Source organism: Microcaecilia unicolor, chromosome 11 (genome assembly GCF_901765095.1).
Source record: "Microcaecilia unicolor chromosome 11, aMicUni1.1, whole genome shotgun sequence".
NCBI classification, from domain to species: domain Eukaryota; kingdom Metazoa; phylum Chordata; class Amphibia; order Gymnophiona; family Siphonopidae; genus Microcaecilia; species Microcaecilia unicolor.
In genome coordinates this window covers 7,125,903-7,150,857 of record NC_044041.1, presented here as the reverse complement: position 1 = coordinate 7,150,857, position 24,955 = coordinate 7,125,903, and the positions used below count along the sequence as shown (strand labels likewise).

General features: G+C 43.7%; 1 protein-coding gene across 1 annotated transcript; it reads right to left on the bottom strand.

Moving 5' to 3' along the window:
- Positions 1–436: 436 nt before the first annotated feature.
- C11H12orf49 (chromosome 11 C12orf49 homolog) lies at positions 437–19,312 on the bottom strand. The gene is made up of 5 exons (XM_030219706.1): positions 19,060–19,312; positions 10,915–11,071; positions 7,227–7,378; positions 3,474–3,587; positions 437–913 (listed from the first exon to the last, which is right to left on the bottom strand). The coding sequence occupies exons 1-5, from the start codon at positions 19,168–19,170 to the stop codon at positions 830–832; spliced, it is 618 nt and encodes a 205-aa protein (XP_030075566.1). The 5' UTR covers positions 19,171–19,312; the 3' UTR covers positions 437–829.
- Between the last annotated feature and the right edge of the window lie 5,643 nt (positions 19,313–24,955).

The following is a 24,955-nucleotide window of genomic DNA, read 5'->3' as shown; positions in this document are numbered from 1 at the left end:
CTGGCTTCCTGCTTTTAAATGTATCTAAAAAATTTTTCACTATCAGTTTTTGCCTCTAGCATCATCTTTCTTTCCCGCTCACCCTTCTCTCCCTTTTGTTTTTCAATTGTAGACTGTCTTGCTATAATTAACGGAGATTGGGTAGCAGAGCCGGTGGGGGGAGGCAGGGCTAGTGCTGGGCAGACTTCTGCAGTCTGTGCCCTGAAAATGGCAGATACAAATCAAAGTCAGGTATACACAAAGTAGCACATATGAGTTTATCTTGTTGGGCAGACTGGATGGACCGTACATGTCTTTCTCTGCCGTCATCTAATATGTTATTAAAGACAGTATAGCAAAATTCTTTGAATAAATTAAAACATTTTCACATCTTGTACAAAACAGGCAACCACCATAAGCTTTTACTAACTGCAAAAGGAGCAGAGAGATGGTAGTCTCCAAGTTCAAAGTCAGTAGGCAAGAATATTGGTTCCTTTATTTTAATTTTGTGGGTTTTACATGGCTGTTCTTTCTCTGAATAATTCCTATTCTGTAGTTTTAGCAATACTGTATAGAGCATGATAGGAGTTTTATTAGTTGATTTAAAAACATTCATGTAGATCACTGTCCAATAAAAAACAAATTACATGGGATGGAAAACTGTCAATAAATAAAACAGGTGGGTTCAATTCTGTTACCGAAAAGAACACAAAAGTGAATGACTGTCTTTAAAAAAAGAAAAAGAAAACATGATCACAGCACTGCAAATCACTCGTCTGAAGTGGAGCTGAATTTCTGGTCCTCTGTATTCTTGCTGTCCTTTCCCATATTCCCAGTTTGTCAAAAATGTTCATAGTGGGAGCAGTTCCGGAGGATTCTCACCATAGCAGTACTTGGCAATGGGGTTACGATAAGTATTTTCATGTTGAACACTCTGTTGAGAGAAGGATTAAAAAAGTAAACTAAAAAAAAAGCACTGCAACTCTAAAACATTGGAGCAAGTGAGACCTTTTATTGTGCCTTGCACTGCTTATACAGCTTAAAGGTAAAGCCTATTCATAGGATATGAAGACCTGAGCTTGTCTCATGAAGGGAGCCTGGAATGGTGTCTCAAATTACTTTGGGACAATCAGCTATTGCTGCTTCAACCAAGGACAATTCGCTTTTACATATGCAATTGGAGGCACTGGAGACTTCCCAGTAACCCACCATTTGACAGCTATGAAACTGTTTTAAAATGTTCTTAGAGGATGTTCTGTAGCTTAGTCCAGATGCCTTTGAGATTAAGCAGTTGTATTATTTACCTAGGATTATTAGTGGGGGAAATCAGGAAGGTGAATTTGATATGTTAAACTCTCCAGATAGTATAGATTTGACAAAGTAGTGTAGGAATAACCTAGTAGTTAGTACAGTGGCCTTTGATCCTGGTGAACTGGGTTTAATTCCCACTGCAGCTCTAGCAAGTCACAACCCTCCGTTGCCCCAGGTACAAAACAAGTACCTGTACAGAATATCAAGTCTCATTCCCTTTCCTGTGGCTTCTCAAGATAATATAACTAAGAGAGCAACTCCTCCACCGCTAACTCCAGACTCCATTCCTTTTATCTTGCTGCATCATATGCCTGGAATAAACTTCCTGAGCCAGTTCATCAACCTACACTTCCCCAGCTGTAAAGGATTGAAATACAAACTAGCACACGCGACCAGCTTCTCCTACATGAGTACGCAATTATGGAATGCACTCCCCACCCACTTGAAAATGATCAAAGAATTAACTAATTTCCGTAAATCTCAGAAAACCTCTCTCTTTAACAAGGCATACCTCGAGAACCCTTAACTAACTAACACAAAACCTCTCCACATGTATCCAGAATGTATCTTTCAATAACTGCTTGACCAGATCCTCTTTTCTTTTTTTTTGTTACATTTGTACCCCGCGCTTTCCCACTCATGGTAACACCAATTGTATTCTTTACTCTGGTATGGCAATGCCATAACAGTTCTTTGTAAGCCACATTGAGCCTGCAAAAAGGTGGGAAAATGTGGGATACAAGTGCAAGAAATAAAAAAATAAATAAGCTCCATCTTTGGCCGTCTTCAAATCTAAGCTAAAAGCCCACCTTTTTGATGCTGCTTTTAACTCCTAACCCTTACTCACTTGTTCAGTACCCTTATTTTATCATCCCCAACTTAGTAATTCCCTTATCTCTTATTTGTCCTGTTTGTCTGTCCTAATTAGAGTGTAAGCTCTGTTGAGCAGGGACTGTCTCTTCATGTTCAAGTGTACAGCGCTGCTGCGCTATAGAAATGATTAGTAGTAGTTAGTTGTTTTGGGCTCTATGGAGTACAAATTAAATATCAAGGCATATTTTCCTAAAACATTAGTACCATTTTGTGGTCAGACTGTATTGATGTTGCCAGGCCTTCTCATTTAAAGCGTAAAGCCTTCCTGAAGCAGAGACCTAAGGTTTAAACTTTAGGGGGGGGGGGGGAGGACTTTTTTCCCTTAAATTTCCCTATTAATGCCTGGTAACACATGGTGGCAATTCCTATATATTTTTGGACTAACTGCAGTTGGATAATTTTCCAAAAGGCAGGTTCTACGTAGTGGGTTTTTTTTCTATGCATTTGCTTCTCCTGCAGTATCCTTAAATTTCCTTTTTTAGATTTGATTTCTGTTAGTCTTCACAAGGCTCTTACAATTTCCTGTGATGTGAAAAGGTTCTTTATTGTTGTTGTAATTTGCTAGCATTTTTCCTGATAATTACTTTGTAATTATTAAAAATTTCTGAATAAAAAAAATTGTGTTGAGGAAGAACATTTGATCCATTTTATTAAATGCACATTTTAGAAAAGTAAAAAAAAAAAAAAAAAAAAAAGGTTACAAACATGCCTAGCAAATGCAAACAGACTACATCACACACTGGTTTCCATGCCAGCAGTATTTTGTTTTTGTTCTTGTATTGTCGTATTTTGTTTATCATGGCTCCTCTACTGTGCATATTCAGTCTTAGATTTTTTCCTCATTTGGTATTTTAGTAATTAATCATGAAGATCACTGCCATTTGACATATAGTTAACTTGAAACTAACAGAAATAGTTATAAAATTACAATTAAAAGTAGAAAAAGATTAAACTACAACAGTAATCGCCCCAGTCTTTACCTCTGCTTACATTTAGGGCTTTAGGTATTTATATACCAGCTAATTAGGATTGTTTGATGGTACAGACAAATGTTTCAGTGTTTTCATACTACTGGTACTATTGCTTGGTCTCTTAGGAATCAATAGCACAGAAAATGCACAAAAACTGAGTGGAAGACAAGATAAGCGAAGGGAAGGGGTGAGAGTATTAGGAGAAGTGGTGTTTTTCTGGCATTAAAAAAAGTGTTTAATAGATAATGAGTAACAGTTTAAAAAAAAAAAAAATCAGGTCTACTTATATAGAATGCCCTCCAGATATCATATAGGTCATATAGTTACACAGTTCCTGACCTGTGATGAGGTTCTGCATTTGGCCAAACACAGCTCAAAATGATCCTCCACTGCCAAGAAGAGATTCTGGAAGCCTGCGGCTGCCCGATTCAGAAACCGTTCCAATAGAAGCTGCTGCAGGCACAACAAGAAATGCTCCATGAAAAGCTGTATACTAGAAATGTAATTTCCACCTATACCACTGGTACATAAGCCATCAATTGATACAGAAAACCAGGGTTTCAATACAATTTAAGAGGTCATGGGTACAAAGTTTGTAGTATTTGGTTTATGGCAGCCCAGATTCAGCTTAAGAAAGAAAAACTTGAATTGATATTGCTTTCATATTGGTTTGGGAGCGCTAAAGTTTGCTCATATTCACATATTGGAGATTTCAATGATAGAGAAACTTATCCACCCTCTAGGAATAGCCTTTGACCTTAAGGAGGAATTCCGCTTGGATGAGTCATCACTCTGAGAATTTCTCCTTTTCACATATTAATTTTAGTTTAATCAGGTGTTTTCTAGAAACTTTTACCCATGACCCAAATTGTACTGAAGCTCTGTTCGCCATATCGATCCATGAAAACCTGTAGCAGCACCCAGACATGGTCATACGTTTGCATTGCAACTTCCCAGAATGACAATTTCCAAGAGCAAAAAAGAGAAATCAGAAAAGCAGCTGAATTTTAGAAGAGGGATGTAAGGGACTAATGGTTAGACTGAGACTGGGAATTACCAATCTTGTGTTTAAATTCCCCTTCCTTCCTCTGTGACCCTGCATAAGTTACACTGGCTAAAAATTGTCAAAGCAGCATTTGTTTTTCTCACCAAATCAGTTATTTTCAAAACCCATTTTCCAGTCATTTTTCTATGCAGTTCATCCAAATCTCAAGGGGGCATGTTAAGGGCTTGATACAGGCATTCCTATGACCTACTACTACTACTTAACATTTCTAAAGCGCTACTAGAGTTACACAGCCCTGTACAATTTAACATAGAGGGATGGTCCCTGCTCAAAGAGCTTACTGGACCTTTTTCAGCCACAATGGAACAAAACGAAAATGTCCAGGACTAGACGTTTTGAGCTAGATCTGTTTTAATAAGTAAGCCATAAAAAAGTGTCCTAAATTACTACTACTACTATTTAGCATTTCTATAGAGCTACAAGGCGTACGCAGTGCTGCACAAACATAGAAGAAAGACAGTCCCTGCTCAAAGAGCTTACAATCTAATAGACAAAAAATAAATAAAGTAAGCAAATCAAATCAACGGGAAGGAAGAGAGGAGGGTAGGTGGAGGCGAGTGGTTACGAGTCAAAAGCAATGTTAAAGAGGTGGGCTTTCAGTCTAGATTTAAAGGTGGCCAAGGATGGGGCAAGACGTAGGGGCTCAGGAAGTTTATTCCAGGCGTAGGGTGCAGCGAGACAGAAGGCGCGAAGTCTGGAGTTGGCAGTAGTGGAGAAGGGAACAGATAAGAAGGATTTATCCATGGAGCGGAGTGCACGGGAAGGGGTGTAGGGAAGGACAAGTGTGGAGAGATACTGGGGAGCAGCAGAGTGAGTACATTTATAGGTTAGTAGAAGAAGTTTGAACAGGATGCGAAAACGGATAGGGAGCCAGCGAAGGGTCTTGAGGAGAGGGGTAGTATGAGTAAAGCGACCCAGATGACCACTGGAGGATTAAAGGAATGACCCCCCCCCCCCCCCCAAATCAAATGTAGAAAAACAGTACATAACAGCCTGTATGACAACTTCAGATGTTATGGCCAGTCCTATTAGAACAGCAAGCAGGTCCCTGAAGTAGCCTAGTGGTCTGTGCAGTGTACAGGCCCATAATCCACTAACTGTTACACAAGTACAAAAGTACTGCCATACTGGGAAAGACCAAAGGTCCATCGAGCCCAGCATTCTGTTTCCACTTGTGGTGGAAAGTGTTAGCCCTCCAAAACCCATCAAAAACCTACTGTACCCACATGTAGGTGACACCTGCAGCCTTAAGGGCTATTGTGGTGTACAGTAGGTTTCTGATGAGTTTTGGAGGGCTCATTATACAATATAAGGCAGCAACGGTGAGATGTGTACCTGGGAGCTTTTAGGTGAAGTCCACTGTAGTGGTCCCTAGGGTGCCCCACTGCTCTGCTGGGATGTCTATGAGGCCAGTCTACTATGAATGCTGACTTCTCCTACATCCCCCCCCATGGCTTGATTTTATGTGTTTTTCCCTTTGACTTTTTTTTTTTTTTTTTTAAATAGACCAAAAAGAAATGCAAGCACAAAAACATCTAGCAAGTGGCCATTTTTGAACAATTTTTTGGATTCTGGACATTTTGAGCAAAATGTCCAAAGTCTGACAGACTTAAATGCCCCTCATTGTCTCCTTGTGCCTCAGGTGGCCACTTTACCCCCAACATGCACAAAAGCACTTCACCGCTCTAAACCGTACTACTCCCTTTTTGTAGCTAAAAGGCAGGATTCTGCATTTTTTAGCACCAAGGGCTCCTTTTACTAAGCTGCTGTAAGTGATTCCCAGAACGGCAAATTTGACATAGCCCATTCGATTCCTATGGGCTCTGCCACATTTGCCGCACAAGAATCACTACAGCAGCTTAGTAAGAGGAACCCTAAAATATTACCAGCCAAATTCTGGATCATTATTTTTAACTCATGTTATCCAACCCAAACAGGGGTGTCTACCTTATTGCAGATTTTGGTATCATCTGCAAAAAAAGGAACACCTTAATCAGACAGTCCTTCTTGCTCTATGTTAAAGAGAACTGAAACTTAACAGCACACTACTGGTGACAACTCGTTCCCCAGACTGAGCTCCATTTATCAGCACCCTATCTTCCACTAAAACAGTTCCTTTAGAGCCCCTACCGAAGACACTCAGTTTATTTATAAGGAGACTATGCAGAATTGTATCAAAGGCTTTGCTAAAATCTAAATCCAATGCTCTCCCTCGATCCAACTCTGGTCACTAGTTGAAACAATTAATCAGATGTGTCTGACAAGACCCGCCTCTAGTGAAACCATACTGCCTTAGGTCCTGCAGTCCACTGGATTCCAGAAACCTCACTATTCTGTATTAAAAAAGGAGGTCAGATTAACTGGCCTGCACTTCCCAAGATGCTCCTTACTTCTGCTTCCTCTATTTTATGATAATGATTTTTGTCCTCAAGGGCATAAAAGTACACATGGCATATAATTATCATTATTATTTATTGCATTTGTACCCCACATTATCCCACCTTTTTGCAGGCTCAATGTGGCTTACAGAGAGTTGTTATGATATAGTCATTACATGATTTTAAATAGTCGGTAATGAGCTGAAGGTAGATGAGGATTTAAATGGAAAGGTGATGGGTAAGGTCGTGTGAGAGGTTTTTGAAGCACTTGGATAGTTTAGGAGTGGTTAGTTTCATTAGGATTTCTTTTGTAGGCTTTGTTGAAGAGATATGTCTTCAAAGATTTGCGAAAGCTGGTTAAGTTGTCCATTATCATTATGTACTCATGCCATAATAGTAACAAATATTGCAGAATTTAGCAGCCTGCACACATTCAGCATGTTACAATCCATCTATTAGGAAAAGACCATAGCAAGATCAAGAGATCTTCTCAAAACCTTCAGCGCAGCTGAAAGTCCTAGAAGAGCACTCCCACCTGCTCCAGTACTTTTGTGCAAGCGTGCATTTTTTACCAAGACTTTTGAAGTTTCCTTGCAATGCAAATCTGCAACAGCCTGCACAGTTCCCACCTGTGTGCCATGCACGCACCTTGTTTGGCTGCAGGCAGCAGGAGACACAATATTCATATATGCTACAGCAACCATTTGTCAGGCAGCTCTCACAGCTGTATAGCTTTGAACTGGCTGCATTGGTGTTACAGCAACCATTTGCAAGCAACTCCTTCCGCTCACAGATGTAGCCTGAAATAAAAAGAAAATGCACATTTATAAAATGAATCACATCCTAGGTCTACCAAGCACTTTAGTTCAAAATATTAACATCAGAATTATCATGACTAGAGCCTGCTTAATGAATGAGAACAAGCATGTCTGCTTGTGTGCTCAGAAATGGATTTTAATGCATCCCAGTTACAAAACCATAAATACTTACTCTCTACTGTGCTTTTTGGTACAAGAACATATTCACAGGGAAATGGGGAAAAAAAGGTATAAATAGAAAGAACCACTTCTTGCATAAGATCAGAAATAGTGTGATTTAAGTATAGAAATTTGCTTGCCCATTGGACAAAAGACCAGATGGTATTTTTGTTTTATTTTAAAAATTTCAAAAAAATTAAACAAAAATTCAGAGATAATACAGAAAAGAAAAATTACTATCAGATATAAAAGAAAAAAAAAAGTTTGTCCATAAACAAAATATCCAACAGAATATTAAAAAAAGGAAGACAGAGTAACACTGGCTGAAACAATTATATATAGATTGCTAAATCAGGATAATAGGAACATATCCACATAATAAAGCTGATGACAAGATGGCAATATTTGCAATTCCCTACACTGCAGACCAAAAGCCACCAACTGCTCTAGGCTACGAGCGTGTAACTATGCCTCTGACATTTAAAACATTTACATGGGGCTTAGGAAAATATATAGAACTAGAAAAAAAGGCCCGTTTCTGGAGCCAATGAAACGGGCGCTAGCAAGGCTTTCCTGTGGACCCCCCCGCCCTCCCCCACCCGTCGTCGATGTTGGTGAATTGGTCCGCCTCCGCCCTCAACGTCATAACGTTTGACGCGAGGGCGGGGCCCAGAGACTGTGTTTTTCGACCCGTCGTCGATGTTGGTCAATTGGTCCACCTCCGCCCTCAACGTCATAACGTTTGACGCGAGGGCGGTGAATTGCTCCGCCTCCGCCCTCAACGTCATAACGTTTGACACGAGGGCGGGGCCCAGAGACTGTGTTTTTCGACCCGTCGTCGATGTTGGTGAATTGGTCCGCCTCCGCCCTCAACGTCATAACGTTTGACGCGAGGGCGGGGCCCAGAGACTGTGTTTTTCGAGGCTTCAGAGCTTCGAACATACGAACCTTGGCTTCAGTGACGTCAGAAGCCAATAGAACGTTGAGGGTGAGTTTTATAGGGAGCAGATGGGCGTGGCTGAGTACTGAGGGTGAGTAGTCCCAATAGTTGCCTAGCCTACCAGGAGGACAGGAGTTCAGGGCTTCACTGCCACAGATGGAGTGAGCTTCAGAACTCTGAGGGGGGATTTTATTTATATAGATTGGTATTTTTAAAACTAAGAATTTTAATAGACCATTCTCACACTAGTAGGGAGAGGAGGGAAGGGTAAGGGGAGGGGGGGGGTGGGGAGAAAGTGATTTATATATAAAAATTGATGACAGTTTGAAAATATACCCACAGAGAAGAGCAGGTGATAGACAACTTATGTGACTCTAAATGGGATAGTTCGTTGTTGTAATGTTATTGTGTGAAATATATTGATTGCTCGCCTACACGTTTGAGATATTGTATATTCAAAATGTGGATGAGAATTTTTGTTTGGGAATGTCTAATAAAAACCGTTGAAACATAAAACGTTTACATGAAACTTCCCAAGTAAACTGAGTAGCTAAGGAAATCTATTCGAGTACAGCACTACAACCTGTGTTTTGAGAGTCAGAAAAGTAACATCCTTTTTGCTTTGAAATACAGGATCATTTCTTTTCATCAGTTTCAAATGCAAACATGGTGGCACCAGCCTTTATAACGTGTGAAGCTTCTAGAAAAACGTGCAATAATACCCAACGGTTCCCAAACGTGCTCTGGGGGCCCCTCAGCCAGTCAGGTGTTCAGAATATTTGCAATGAGAGATTTGCATACACTGCCTCTACTGCATGCGGATCTTTCTCATGAATATTCATTGAGGATATCCTGGAAACATGATTGACTGGGGTTCCCCCAGAACAGGTTTGGGAATCACTGGCCTAAACTAAGAAGGCAAATGCCTCACTTCTCTAGGTGCCTGATGCCCATCCAACTATAAGGTTTCTTTTTGTTTTATTTTTTTTAAATCTTCTAACAGGAACTATAACCAACAAAAGTGTGAAAATATTTTATTAATTTTATTTTTCTATACTTGTTATTCCACCTGATTTGAAGCAAGATGAGGCACCTTTACAGGCTAAAGGAAAAATAGCAAACAACTCTATAATGAAGTAAACGGGAAAAGAAACCAAAACACAAGATACATTCTCGCAAGAACCTAACAAGCTAGAAGGTAACCAATACAGCAATAATGGGAAAACAAAAAGTTACAACACAGACTTGTCTAGAATCAATATGACCAAACATGAAAAACTCCAATCTGGCTAAGGGGACATCATGCTCACTATAGAGACCACTATTTTTACTCTTTATACTAGTTTACTTTTCCTGAGAATCTTGGTCTTTATTCAAGAACAGCAGAACTGGGAGAAAATGAGAGGGGAAAAATGACTTTCTCCAGGTAAATACTGGAGTTTATTTTGGCAGACAGAACATTTTCCTTCACTCAACTCTGGTATAAATAGCATATTATTACCAGGTACACATAATTAACACGAAGTGAATACAAACTGTTTTCATAAACATGGGCCCTATTTACTAAGCATTTTCCCCAACAGACACAGATGCTTCTTTCTGGTGTTTGCACAGAGTGCCACTAGCATCTTTCCCCAACCTTGCTCACTCTCAACACTCCCCAGCACCATCATCCTCTACCCACACAGACTCATTCATGACTTTGGGGGGAGGGGGGGGGGCGGTAATTATAGACATATTTCAATTCAACAGACAAGCCTGCACATCTAGGGATATGATCCCAATGTCTGATATCTGTCTCTCCCTCCCTCCCCACTATTTCTGAAGTTCAATCCTATACGTTGAATGGGTCACAGTTTTGAAATTGGCTGAAACAGCCCTTCCTCTTCTCCCATTAAAGGCTCTTCAAACAGCAGCACACCTCAACTGCCTGTAGTTTTCTATGGGAGTAAGTGTGTCCTTTAAAGGCTTCTGAAATCAATGATGAACCCAAAGTACCAGAAATGTCATGGTGTGACCCCAACTCCTCTCTGCAACTGAGTATGCAAGCACACCGGTCCATTAGTCACTGAATGACAGCAGCTCACTTACGTTACGTGTGAATGGGCTATGCCACTACTACAGATATCCCTCCGAAACCACAGACCACTAGTCACAGGTTAAAGGACACAATGGTTTTCATGCCCTGTGGATAAATATAGAATAAGTACATCCATATAGCCCATGGTATATTTTGATCAAAGGGATTTCCCACTGAATGGTCCCTGGCAAGCTGTGGCTGTTTCTGATTTCTGGAAGTTAGGAACCTTACCCACCATTAATAGTTCCTTCCTCTCTCCTAGGATCAGGACTGTGATAGGATGACATGTAATAACTTTTCCTTTTAAAGACTAGTAGAAGCATCAGCTTGCAGCCTTACCAAGATCATCAGTGATCAGGAGTTTGCCCTGCACAGAGTTCCGACACCGGTTGCTGGGCCTGCTGCTGTTTCCTAGATTAAACCGCACTCTCCACATGATAGGCTGCTCGTGATCCTGGGACTGAAGAAGTGTTCGATCTCTCACTGTTCTCTCTTCCTATGAGGGGGGGAAAAAACTGGGTGAATACCTGTTTCTGCTGCTACAGCACTCCACCAGTGTCTTCTCCATCAGGTAAATAGGATTCTTTTTCCAGTCTAGCTCCTGCCCCCCATTTTCTAATTTATTTTAGGGTAGGTAGCAAGAATATGAGTTCCCTTTTTCTCTAGGAAGTGCATGCTTCCACCCCAACCTTCTCTCTACTGCTGTGCTAGACTCTTCCTCCTATGCCTTCACCTTACTACTACTTAACATTTCTAAAGCGCTACTAGGGTTACGCAGCGCTGTACAATTTAACATGGTAGGACAGTCCCTGCTCAAGTAGCTTACAATCTAAAAGACAGGTGTACAATCTAAAGACAATCTAAACAATCTAAAGACAAGTGTAGAGTCCGTCTGATAGGGCATACTATATTTCACGAAAAGGTTAGGTGCCGAAAGCAGCATTGAAGAGGTGAGTTTTAAGCAGAGATTTGAAGATGGGTAGGGAGGGGGCTTGGCGTAGGGGTTGAGGAAGATTGTTCCAAGTATAGGGTGAGGCAAGGCAGAATGAGCGGAGCCTGGAGTTGGCAGTGGTGGAGAAGGGAACTGAAAGGAGGGATTTGTCCTCTGAGCGGAGGTTACGGGCGGGAACATAGGGGGAGATGAGGGTAGAGAGGTAGTGAGGAGCCGCAGACTGGGTGCATTTGTAGGTAAGGAGGAGAATCTTGAATTGTATGCGGTATCTGATCGGAAGCCAGTGAAGTGACTTGAGGGGTGATACGAGTATATTGGTTCTGGCGGAATATAAGACGTGCGGCAGCGTTCTGAACGGATTGAAGGGGGGATAGATGGCTAAGTGGGAGGCCGGTGAGGAGTAAGTTGCAGTAGTCAAGGCGAGAGGTAATGAGAGCGTGGACGAGAGTTCGTGTGGTTTGCTCAGATAGGAAAGGGCTGATGTTGAAGAGGAAGAAGCGACAGGTCTTGGCAGTCTGTTGGATATGCGCAGAGAAGGAGAGGGAGGAATCGAAGATGACTCTGAGGTTGCAGGCATTATCAACTGAGATAGAGAGTGGAGGAAGAGGAGAGGTGGGTTTAGGTGGAAAGACGAGGAGCTCGGTTTCGGACATGTTCAGCTTCAGGTGGCGGTTGGACATCCAGGCAGCAATGTCGGATAAGCAGGCCGAAACCTTCCAGACCCTGCCTCACAGACCAAAATCGGGGCTGAAAATGCTACAGTGGCCACCCAGCCAGAATACACCATCACCTCCTGCTCTTGGTGTTGTCCCACTCATACAAGTAGATTTTTATTACCCTGCAGCCTTTTGGTCATTATCAGAAGTGGTTCTGAACACATTAGCTATTTAAGAAAATGTGTTAATTAACTGACAAGGTCATCTGGTTCCTACTTTAGATTCATCTATTTTAACTAATACACACCAAGAGCCTTCCTGTGTTTGGACTCCAAAATTTCATGTCTTTCAACTTTTATTTTTATATCCTGCCTATCAAAATGGTATTTAAGCAGTTTATAATTCAATCCAATTAATGCAGAGACACATGAGAATTATTCAAAGACAAAAAACAATCTACAGCACTGTGGACTTCTTTATGATACAAGCACAGTGATATAGTAAATTATGGCAGACTGACCTGTCTGATTCATTCAGTATGCCCAACAGGTGGCCAGAATTCTACTTGCCAATCCATGCATGTTACACAGCTATGCCTTGTTTAAAAAGTGAAGGTCATTTAAGTTTTGTTTAGAGTCCAACCTCTTTCTATATAGAGATCCTGTGTTTATCCAACACATTTTTTTAATGCCATCATTGCTTTTGTCTGCACCACCCCCACCAAGAGGTATTTCACGCATCTACCACTCTCTTCATGAAAAACTATTTCCTGACGGTACGCCTAATTCTACCTACCTATAGGAGTTTTATCAAAGAAATTAAGGGAAACACAAGCAATATATTTTCAATACTTTGCTCTTTTCCCCAGCCACTGCAGCTACAGTCCTGCTCAGTAAGGTAGGCTACAATTGTACCTGCCGTTCCTCCATGCAGGTTATGCCCCTCTATGCCTTATTTGAAATGTAAAAGTCATTTAAGCTTTTATGATTGCATCCTCTTTCTATAGAGATCCTCTGTGTTTATCCCCATCTAGAGAATGACACGGGGACCCACGGTAACCGCGAGGACGGAGACAAACTTTGTCCCCATGTTACTCTTCTTTAAAGTCTGTTAATGAACTGGACTTATTTATGTTTGAGTGATGCAGACGATAATTTTCATTTTTGGGGAAAAACAAGCAAACATACTGGCCACAACTGGCAAAATTTGCATAGGGGATCCGGTACATTCCTGCTACCAGCACTCCTGAGAAGACATCTTATGGATTATAGAAGACAGGAGAGCTAGACTGAATCCTAAGGCTGTTGATGACATTCATAACAGGGCATATTTCTTTCCTGCTAGGGCATACAGAACTGGTTGTATTTTGTACCCCTGGGCATTTTAACAGGGCGGATTAGAATTCCTTAGGTTAGCAGAAGTCAACTATTATTGGGGTTGGAGGGGTAGAGGGTGGTGGTGGGGTATTATAGTTGTTATTTGTGATTTATAAACAGTTGCACAGCATATTGTTTCTTTTTATACTTTTAATAAAAAGATTTAAATATAAAATCACAAGTGTTCAAGGCTTCTACAGATAAAGGACAGAGCCCACGGAGATGGGGAAAGATAGAATCCACAGGTACTTTGTCCCCGTGTCATTCTCTATGCCATGCCTTTTTGAACTGTCACCGTTTTTGTCCCTACCATCTCCACCAGGAAGACATTTCAAACATCAACCATCATTTCCATGAAAAAGTATTTATCGATATTACTCTTAAATGACCTCCTTCCAACTTCAATTCACGTCCACTAGTTTTACCACTTCAGCTCTGAAAAAAGTTGATGGTATAATGTTTCATGTATTAAGCATCTGCATAGTTATCTCCCCTGTTCTTCCTTTCCTCTATGAAAACTACAAAGCATACCCAGCTGGAGAGCCAAAAAAAGTACAAGAAGCCTCTAAAGACAGGGATTCTCAACCCAGTCTCTGGACATAACCAACCAGTCAGGTTTCAGGATACCCACAATGAATATGCATGAGACAGATTTGCATACAATGGAAGTAGTGCATGTAAATGCCTCATGCATATTCACAGAGCTAACACTCAACTAACATCAGTACAAATAAACAAAAAATATTTGTGTATATAACCTACTCCTACCACTTGAAGGACTAAAACCAACCAATAAGGTATTTTTTTCTTCAGTCCTTACACTTCCAATCATTGCACACCGTTTACAAATTGATATTCTTTATCTTTTTCGTAGGTGTGCTCATTTTTACACTCCAAAATGAATATAAAATGTTCAAAATACCAGGTGAATTATCTTTGAAACTGTTCTTGGGTCCCGACATGGACCATGTTTCACATGCCGCTGTTTCAAGGTACCCAACAAATAAATCTTTCCATCTGTGTTATTGCTGCTACTGATTACACTCTTCCTTTTTTGGATATTATGATTAAATTGGAAGGATCACTTTTCATCACTACACTTTACAGAAAGGAAACCTATCATTATGAAAGTTTCCAAACTAAACATTCAGGAACAATTTGCAGCGACTGTGCTCCATAGCAGAAGAAATGTTCTCTCAATTTAGTGGAAGAGGATATCCTTTTGGGACAATTAAAAAAAATAAAGCTTATAAACGAGAGTTGTACGCCAACAAAGAACTGTTACTACAAACAGTAAGCAGGAAATCCGATTTTAGATTAGTTTGTGTGCTCCCGTACTCTGACAAGGCATTTAAAATCAAGAATATTATTCAGCAACATTAGAATGTATTGCAGAGATATGATGTATTTCAACAGTGCCCGTGTTTTGTGTTTGCATGAGGGAAAAACCTGAAAGATGAGCTATCCAGGTCACATTTTTTGAAGTTAAGCGCACTGATACTAGAATAGGTGGCCATAGTGCCTGTGGCCAGTGTAATGTATATCCTAATGCGATGAAGGTTCATGAGGTATCCCGTCCAACATTACAGCTGAGTGTTACATTAAATTGAATGGATTGTTCCACTAAAAAGTGTAGTATATTTGGTAACTTGCCCTTTATGTAGGGCACACAACAAGACTGATCCACACACGGATCGTTGAACATCCGAGTTGTAAATGAAGTGGTTATAGTGAGGTGCCCTTAGTAAAACACTGGACACAGTACCAGCATGCATTAGAAGATTTAAAGTTTGTGGAGGTGAAAGTTCTGTGTTTTTTTTTTTTTTAAAGAGGAGGTGATCTAGCTAAACATTTGTGGAGGTTAGAAGAAGAGCAGATAGTCAATTGGTAGAAACAGCACTAATAAAGGCTGTGTTTTATGCTCATTTTTCTACAGTTCTATACAATATGGTAATACATGGCCAAATTTCACTGAGAATATTCTATTTACTAATGGGTTCTTCTTAACTGTTGTAATCTGCCTTGGGAAGCCTGGTGTTATAAAGACTGGAAGTAAAATTAAACTTTCCGTTCATTGGGGTACAAGGAATCACATCTTCACCTTATCTCTTTTATAAAAATGGATGATTTTGTTTGGAGCATGTTTCAGGACAAGTGGTTTTCATAAGTCAAAATAATAAAAATATGTATTTCATGCAGATCTCTTTCTTGGTGGTGGGGAGCAAGGTGACTGTGGCAAAGCAGGGGGCAGGAGCTGGGATGGAGATTATTTGCGGTGGGAACGGGTTAGATTTCTGTTCCTGTGCAACTCTCTACCACATAGCAATATTGAGAGTATTGTCACTATGCCCAGCTCCTGGATTAATATGAGCTCTAAATAACGCTTAAGTTGGTAAAATGAAATTTCAACATTTTTGGCTATTTGTTTTAATCCAGCTCAACATGCTACACTACCACATCAGTAGTACTGCTGCTCCCAGATGGAAAAAAAAATATATGAAAGTTCATCTGGGTCATGGCCAGATGTTGGCTCCACTGGTTAATATTTGCATGCTCTGTGCCAGCATGTTTTTGGAGTATTTAATATGCTACCTAATGAGTAGGGAACAAACACAAAGGAGAGTCCAAAGTCTCCCGCAAAAAGACAAGTAAAAACAAAAAAAGGCGGAAGCTGTCCAGAAAGACCAGACTGAATCCACAAGTGGCTTTTATACTTGTGGATTCAGTCTGGTCTTTCTGGACAGCTTCCGCCTTTTTTTGTTTTTACCTAATGAGTAGGTGCATAAGGCGAATACCTAACAAAAAAAAAAAAAAAAGACATGAGAAGAATGTCCTCAATAGGACAGGACTGAGCAGATGAGAGGACACAACAGCAGCCTGGGATGCCCTTCTAAAAGTGAGGGAAATAAAAAGTGTGTGGGATTAAAAAAGGGGATACCTAAAGTTTAAAAACAACAACAAAAAAAAAAACTAACAAAACACACACACCTTGTGTGAAGGCTGCTCACTGCCTATGTCATCTTTGTTTTCAAGGACCCCAGGCTTCAGAAGACACTGGCCCTGCTTCTGGCACTAGCAGAGATCAGTGCTGGGGGGGGGGGGGGGGGGGGAGTAGAGGAATTTTGGACTCTGCTGTTTTGGTATTCAACATTCCAGTGACCCAATTTCTTGCCTGCTTAAATCTGTGCCCTAACAGTGGTGCTGAAATGGCAACACCAAAATAGCTGCACCCAAAGCTCACATACCCTTGGGGAACCAAGGCCAATGCCAGACTTATATGTTGTGTGACCCACAAACAGATGAACATTTGGCAACTCCAGTACTGTGTATCACTTTATCATCATGTGCTGTGAGTGAAGGTGCTGTGCAACTGAAGAGGGAGGAGAAGACACCTTAAATAGCAAGTTAACAATACTTTGGTTATACCATATATTGCCCCAAGACGCCATCATACTTAATTGTCCATATATGGTTGGCATGATGGCAAATTGCCAACCCGTGATTAAGCATGAATGACTACCTGAAAACGATCTACAAATTAACCGACTTCCGCAAACTATTGAAGACTCATCTCTTTGATAAAACTTATCACAAGGATCAAAACACATGAAGTCCATACACACTAATAGAAATGCATCAATACACTCTCTTCTGAATTCTCTTCCCCTGTATTTTCACCACACTTAAAACTCTACCCACAGATGAAATTGTTATACCCGAATGTTCTTTCGCCCTATCATTTTCCCATTGTTACATTCCACTGCTCTATTCCCCTAATGATCTTTTGACCTTGTCTCCCCATAACTCTTCATAATGTAACCCATAATCGAACTGCAACAAATTGTATTTCCATCATTCACAATGTATTGTAAGCCACACTGAGCCTGCAAATAGGTGGGAAAATGTGGGATACAAATGCAATAAATAAATATAATCCACACAGAATAGTGTGTGTGTTTATTTGTGTTGGGAGGGGGGGGTCATTTCTCTGGAGGTCCTTTTGAACTGTGTCTTTTTACTGTTCCCCCCCCCTACATGCACATTTTATCACATTGTGTCATTGCATTAACTTTTAGGTAGTAGAGAAGCTGAACTGTTCCTCCTGCCACTGAAATAACACTGGGGATTTGATGTACCCTTTTCTGACTCTAATCAGGGCTCACAACCTCAGTACTGTACCAGGGGCAATGAAGGGTTAAGACAGGAGGTGCAGGTTCTGAGCAGTGTTGCCAAGTGGGCGGTTTTACCGCCCAATTGGGCGGTTTTCCGCAACCCGCCACAGGAAATGTTTGCCCGCGGCGGGTTGCGGTTTTTTGGGCGGTTTTTTAAGTGTTTTTTTCGGCCGCGGGGGGCGGGGCTAGTGGCGTTTTGGGCAGGGTTAGTGATGTTCTGGGCAGGGCCAATGACGGTGGGGGTGACGCGGGGTGGGGGTGTCAGGGGCGAGGATTGACTTTGGGCGGGTTTTGGGCTGGTTTGGGTGGGGAAAAAATTTTCCACCTGGCAACCCTGGTTCTGAGCAGCGTTGCCAGATGGGTTGGGTTTCCCACCCAATTGGGCTGGTTTTTAAGCCAGGATGCTGGAAATTTTCGAAGGCTGCGAGAAATTGGGCTTCTTTTTCATTGCAGCTGTGCGGGGTTTGCGCTTTTTTCGGGTCTTCTATTGGTCCAATAGAAGCTTTTCCGGGGTAGGGTTGACGTCAGGGGCGGGGTTAATGACATCAGAGGTAATGTCGGGGCGGGGATAACGACGGCAGAGGTGACGTTGGGGGCGGGGTTTTTTTGGGTGGATTTTGGTCTGGTTTAGGGACGATTTTGGGTGGGGAAAATTTTTCCCATCTGCCCACGCTGGTTCTGAGCCCACTGCAGTAACCACTACGATGACATAAGTACATAAGTACATAGGTAGTGCCATACTGGGAAAGACCAAAGGTCCATCTAGCCCAGCATCCTGTCACCGACAGTGGCCAATCCAGGTCAAGGGCACCTGGCACGCTCCCCAAACGTAAAAACATTCCAGACAAGTTATACCTAAAAATGCAGAATTTTTCCAAGTCCATTTAATAGCGGTCTATGGACTTGTCCTTTAGGAATCTATCTAACCCCTTTTTAAACTCCGTCAAGCTAACCGCCCGTACCACGTTCTCCGGCAACGAATTCCAGAGTCTAATTACACGTTGGGTGAAGAAAAATTTTCTCCGATTCGTTTTAAATTTACCACACTGTAGCTTCAACTCATGCCCTCTAGTCCTATTATTTTTGGATAGCATGAACAGTGGAATCCAACACCCCTCCCCCCCTTTTCTTTCCTCTCCTAAGCCAATTCCATTGTTTTCAGCATTATTTGTACAGCGCTCAACAGCTGACACAGAGAGACAGTCCCTGCTCAATAGAGCTTACAATCTAAAATAATACAGACAAGACAGCTACGGGTGAGGGAAGTCATGGGAGCCCCCAACCAGTCACTGTCCACCCTTCCAAGAGGAGGAAGAGCCGCCCTTTACCTGTTTTAAGGTACTGACGAGAAAGTAGATGAGGGACAAGCCGAAGACCACCCCCAGGACCCAGCGTTTCCGGAGAATTCGGCGCCATATCAGGGCCACGAGGCTCAGCATCTCCTCCGCGGACACTCAACGGAACGTCCTTTGCCCGCGCTGCGGATCCTCGGAGGAGGAGTCGGCCATACCCGGAGCAGCGACAGAGACGACGACGCTTCCTTCCGGGATTATCCCCCCCCACCACCACCACCAGCGCTACGTCAGTCCTTCCTGAGGAGACACCATTCCCTCCCCCCTCCGCCAATGCCCCCAACGCCGGCTGTAAACAGAGCGGGCCCTCGCGTGCAGGCCACCCAGTCAGTCAGTCAGTCGCCCGCCAACAGCGCGTGACGTGACCTCCTCCTCCTCGAAGCGCGAGCGAGCGGCAGCGCGGAAACTGTCTCTCTCTCTCTCTCTCTCTCCACCCAAATCCAATCACAGCCGCCGCACCGGCGCGCGACCCAGGCGAGGGGAGGAGTAAAGAGAAAAGCCGCCAACAGCGCGTGACGTGACCTCCTCCTCGAAGAGCGCGAGCGAGCGGCAGCGCGGAAACTGTCTCTCTCTCTCCACCCAATCACAGCCGCCGCAATGAGCGCGCGACCCAGGCGAGGGGAGGAGTCAACAGAAAAGCCGCCAACAGCGTTGAAGGAAAATAATACACACTGCCCTGCCCATCAAAAAAAAAAAAAAAAAAAGTTAGGCTCGCGCACCCGCCCCACTTACAGCAGGAGGAGTGACTCCCATTGGTCGGAGGGAAGTCACGCGGGAGGACGCGGCTTACGTCTGTCGTCCTGCGCCGGGGTCAACGAGATGACGTCTCGACGTAGCACCGAGGGGGATGTGAACTGAAGCACTGGTTTGAAGGACTGCACGGAAGGTATTTAACTGTGGTAACACCGGTCAACACTGAATTGCTTATATATATCGTATAAAAAGCACAGAAATGCGCTTAAGTTTTATTGTAACAGAATGAGGTGTTTATAGTGCTGACCATGGACTTGTAATATAGTAAATGACAATCCCATCAAACCAATATAATGCGTATGTTGCAAAGAGCAGAATGTTTGTGCATTGCCATATTGCGTGCATCATGCATAGTACCTGTTTTGATGGGTAATATACATATAAGGGGAGGGGGAATGGCACTTGATATACCACTTTTCTGTTGGGGGGGGGGGGTTGTTTTGTTTTTGCAACTACATTCATAGCGGTTTCTAGCAAAAAAGGTGCCGGTACTCAAATGCCAGACCACCCTTCAGGGGTGAGATGATCACTGAGGGACCCACCCCACAATAGCCAGGCCCCCTGCAACCAGTCACAGAATCTATGACAAGGCAGAATTGGTGTGTAGAGCCTGAGCTCTTTCATTAAAGCTTAGGGTCCATGTGTCAATTTTAGCAGACAATGGAAAAGGTGCCAGTACCCCCAAGTACCCCCTCAAAAAAAAGCCCTGCTAAAAAGTGACAAGATTCCATGCACTCGATCTGCGGCCCCTCCTTACCTCTCTACCCTCATCTCCCCTTACGTCCCTACCCGTAACCTCCGCTCTCAAGACAAATCCCTCCTTTCAGTACCCTTCTCCACCACCTCCAACTCCAGGCTCCGCCCTTTCTGTCTCGCCTCACCCCATGCCTGGAACAAACTCCCTGAGCCCATACGCCGTGCCCCCTCCCTACCCATCTTCAAATCAATGCTCAAAGCCCACCTCTTCAATGTCGCCTTCGGCACCTAATCACTACACCTCTTCTCAGGAAATCTTAACTACCCCAATTTGACATTTCGTCCTTTAGATTGTAAGCTCTTCTGAGCAGGGACCGTCCTTAATTGTTAATTTGTACAGCGCTGCGTAACCCTAGTAGCGCTCTAGAAATGTTAAGTAGTAGTAGTAGTAATTTCAAAGAGTAGCAACATTCCAGGTAGAAACCCGAAGAATAGCAAGATTCTGGAATCCTAAAGAGCAGTGTGTTTTTTTTCTAGCGAAAAAGGTGCCAGTACTCAAATGCCAGACCACCCTTCAGGGGTGAGATGATCACTGAGGGACCCACCCCACAATAGCCAGGCCCCCTGCAACCAGTCACAGAATCTATGAAGAGGCAGAATTGGTGTGTACTACTACTACTTAACATTTCTAGAGCGCTACTAGGGTTACGCAGCGCTGTACAAATTAACAAATAAGGACAGTCCCTGCTCAGAAGAGCTTATAATCTAAAGGACGAAATGTCAAGTTGGGGTAGTTAAGATTTCCTGAGAAAAGGTGTAGTGATTAGGTGCCGAAGGCGACATTGAAGAGGTGGGCTTTGAGCATTGATTTGAAGATGGGTAGGGAGGGGGCATGGCGTATGGGCTCATGGAGTTTGTTCCAGGCATGGGGTGAGGCGAGACAGAAAGGGCGGAGCCTGGAGTTGGAGGTGGTGGAGAAGGGTACTGAAAGGAGGGATTTGTCAAGAGAGCGGAGGTTACAGGTGGGGACATAAGGGGAGATGAGAGTAGAGAGATAAGGAGGGGCTGCAGATCGAGTGCATTTGTAGGTGAGTAGGAGAAGCTTGAACTGTATTCGGTATCTGATCGGAAGCCAGTGAAGTGACTTGAGGAGAGGGGTGATATGAGTATATCGGTTGAGGCGGAAGATAAGACATGCGGCCGAGTTCTGGATGGACTGAAGGGGGGATAGATGGCTAAGTGGGAGGCCGGTGAGGAGTAGGTTGCAGTAGTCAAGGCGAGAGGTAATGAGAGAGTGGATGAGAGTTTGAGTGGTGTGCTTGGAGAGGAGGGGGCGAATTTTGCTAATGTTATAGAGGAAGAAGCGACAGGTCTTGGCTATCTGCTGGATATGCGCAGAGAAGGAGAGGGAGGAGTCGAAGATGACACCAAGGTTGCGGGCAGATGAGACAGGGACGATGAGGGTGTTATCAATTGAGATAGAGAGTGAAGGGAGAGGAGAAGTGGGTTTGGGTGGGAAAACAATAAGTTCCGTCTTGGCCATGTTTAGTTTCAGGTGACGGTTGGACATCCAGGCAGCAATGTCGGATAGGCAGGCCAGTACTTTGGCCTGGGTTTCCGCAGTGATTTCTGGTGTGGAGAGATAAAGCTGGGTGTCGTCAGCATAAAGATGATAGTGGAAACCATGAGAAGAGATTAGGGAGCCTAAGGAAGAGGTGTAGATTGAAAAAAGAAGGGGCCCAAGGACAGAACCCTGGGGAACTCCAACAGAGAGCGGGATAGGGGAGGAGGATGAGCCATGAGAGTGCGCTCTGAAGGTACGATGGGAGAGATAAGAGGAGAACCAGGAGAGGACAGAGCCCTGGAACCCAAAGGAGGACAGTGTGTCGAGAAGTAGGTTGTGATTGACAGTGTCAAAAGCGGTGGATAGGTCGAGGAGGATGAGGATTGAATAGTGACCTTTAGATTTGGCGAGGAACAGGTCATTGCAGACTTTAGATAGTGCTGTTTCTGTCGAGTGTAGGGGGCGAAAGCCGGATTGAAGCGGATCGAGGATGGCATGAGAGGAGAGGAAATCAATGCAGCGGCTGTGAATGGCGCGTTCAAGTATCTTGGAGAGGAAGGGTAGGAGGGAAATGGGGCGGTAGTTGGAGGGACAGGTAGGGTCAAGTGATGGTTTTTTGAGGAGTGGTGTAACCACGGCATGTTTGAAGGTGTCTGGGACAGTTGCAGTGGAGAGAGAGAGGTTGAGGATATGACAGATGGTGGGGGTGATAGTAGGAGTGACGGTGTTAAGTAAGTTGGTGGGGATGGGGTCTGAGGAACAGGTGGTGGATTTCGAGGAGGAGAGGAGATGGGCGGTTTCCTCTTCGGTGATAGCAGGAAAAGAGGAGAAGGAGGCCTGGGTAGGTTGGTTGAGAGAGTGGGTTATAGGAGGAGGAGAAGGTTTAGTGGTGAATTCAAGGTTGATCTTCTGGACCTTGTCACGGAAGTAGTCGGCCAGAGATTGCGGAGAAAGTGAGGGGGGAGTGGGAGCGGAGGGCACTTTGAGGAGGGAGTTGAGGGTGGCAAAGAGACGACGAGGGTTAGAGCTGAGGGAATTAGTCAATTGGGTGTAATAGTCCTGTTTAGCGAGGAATAGGGAGGATTGGAAGGAGGATAGCATGAATTTGAAATGAATGAAGTCATTATGGGCGCGAGATTTCCTCCAGTGGCGTTCAGCCGAACGGGCGCAGGAGCGAAGGTATCGGGTGCAAGGGGTCAGCCAGGGCTGGGGATTGGTACGCCTTGTGGGACGGGAGATGGGCAGCGCAAGGGTGTCAAGAGCAGAGGAGAGAGTGGCATTGTAAGTGGAGACAGCTTTGCCAACAGATTTGGAGGACAAGATGGAAGGGAGGAGGTCAGAGATACAAGAGGATAAGGTGGGGGGGTCAACAGCCTGGAGATTTCTGGACGTAGTAGTTAGTGTGGGGCGAGATTGAGGGGGAGGGTGCTGAAGTGTGAATGTGATTAGGTGATTAGGTGATTAGGTGATTAGGTGCCATTTCCTCCCCTCACCCTCCCCACTGACAGTTTGAACTTCGTGGGTGTGGCTTGGATCTCTTTCAGGGAGAGAAAACTAACAACTTATAGCAGCAGCTTCAGAGAGCATTTTCCATCTCACAGATAGGCTGCAGAGAATACCTTCTCCTGCTTTAGACTTAGCCTGGCCTCAGAATGACATCCTATAGTATATCTCCTATCAAACTGAGCTCTCTTTTTCATCAAGCACTGCCATTTCCTCCCCTCACCCTCCCCACTGACAGTTTGAACTTCGTGGGTGTGGCTTGGATCTCTTTCAGGGAGAGAAAACTAACAACTTATAGCAGCAGCTTCAGAGAGCATTTTCCATCTCACAGATAGGCTGCAGAGAATACCTTCTCCTGCTTTAGACTTAGCCTGGCCTCAGAATGACATCCTATAGTATATCTCCTATCACCTTCTCCCACTACTCCAACCAGAGTTACACCTAATCACACTGACCACCCTTCAACATCTTCTGTCCTTCTGTGACTGTTCTCTTGTGCTTGACTGCTTAAATATTTTAAATTTAAATGCTTTACTTTTTGTCTATTAGATTGTAAGCTCTTTGAGCAGGGACTGTCTTTCTTCTGTGTTTGTACAGCGCTGCGTACACTTTGTAGCGCTCTAGAAATGTTAAATAGTAGTAGTAGTAGTAGGTGATGGTCAGAGAGAGGAAGAGTTGAAACGCAGAAATTGGAGGGAGAGCAAGTGGAAGAGAGGACGAGATCAAGACAGTGGCCAGATTTATGAGTAGGGGTGGTGGGGCTCAGTTGGAGGTTGAAGGAGGAGGTAAGAGTGAGGAACTGAGAAACATATGAGTTGGATGGGTTATCAGTGTGAATATTGAAGTCACCAAGAATGAGGGATGGGGATGAGGGCTCGAGAAAAACGGTGAGCCAGGCATCGAAGTCGGTAAGGAAGGAATGGAGGGATTTATCGAGGGGGTGGTAAATGACTGCAACTCTGAGTGGCAGTGGGTGGAATAGACGGATGGAGTGAACTTCAAAGGATGAGAAGCAGTGAGACTGAGGTAGGGGGAGAGGTTGAAAACTGCAGGAGGGCGAAAGTAGTAGCCCGACGCCGCCACCGCGGCCAGCTGGACGGGGAGAATGGGAGAAAAGATATCCACCGTGGCATAGGGCTGCGATTGAGGCAGAATTGTCAGGGGTGAGCCAGGTTTCAGTTAGGGCAAGCAGTTGAAGGGAATGGGAGATGAAGAGATCGTGGGTAAAGGGAAGCTTGTTGCAGATGGAGTGGGCGTTCCACAGGGCGCACGAGAAGGGGAGGGAGGAGGGGGATAGAGATGAGATTGGAGCTATCGCGGGAACGGTTGCTTAGATGAGGTGAGGGCGAGGACAAG

Excerpts from the sequence above, each read along its gene's own strand:
- C11H12orf49 (XM_030219706.1), bottom strand. The coding sequence starts at position 19,170 with ATGCTGAGCCTCGTGGCCCTGATATGGCGCCGAATTCTCCGGAAACGC. Across the intron at positions 11,072-19,059 it reads TCGTCAGTACCTTAAAACAG|GAAGAGAGAACAGTGAGAGA; the intron begins GTAAAGGGCGGC and ends CCCCCCTCATAG. Across the intron at positions 7,379-10,914 it reads CCTGATCACTGATGATCTTG|GCTACATCTGTGAGCGGAAG; the intron begins GTAAGGCTGCAA and ends TTTTTATTTCAG.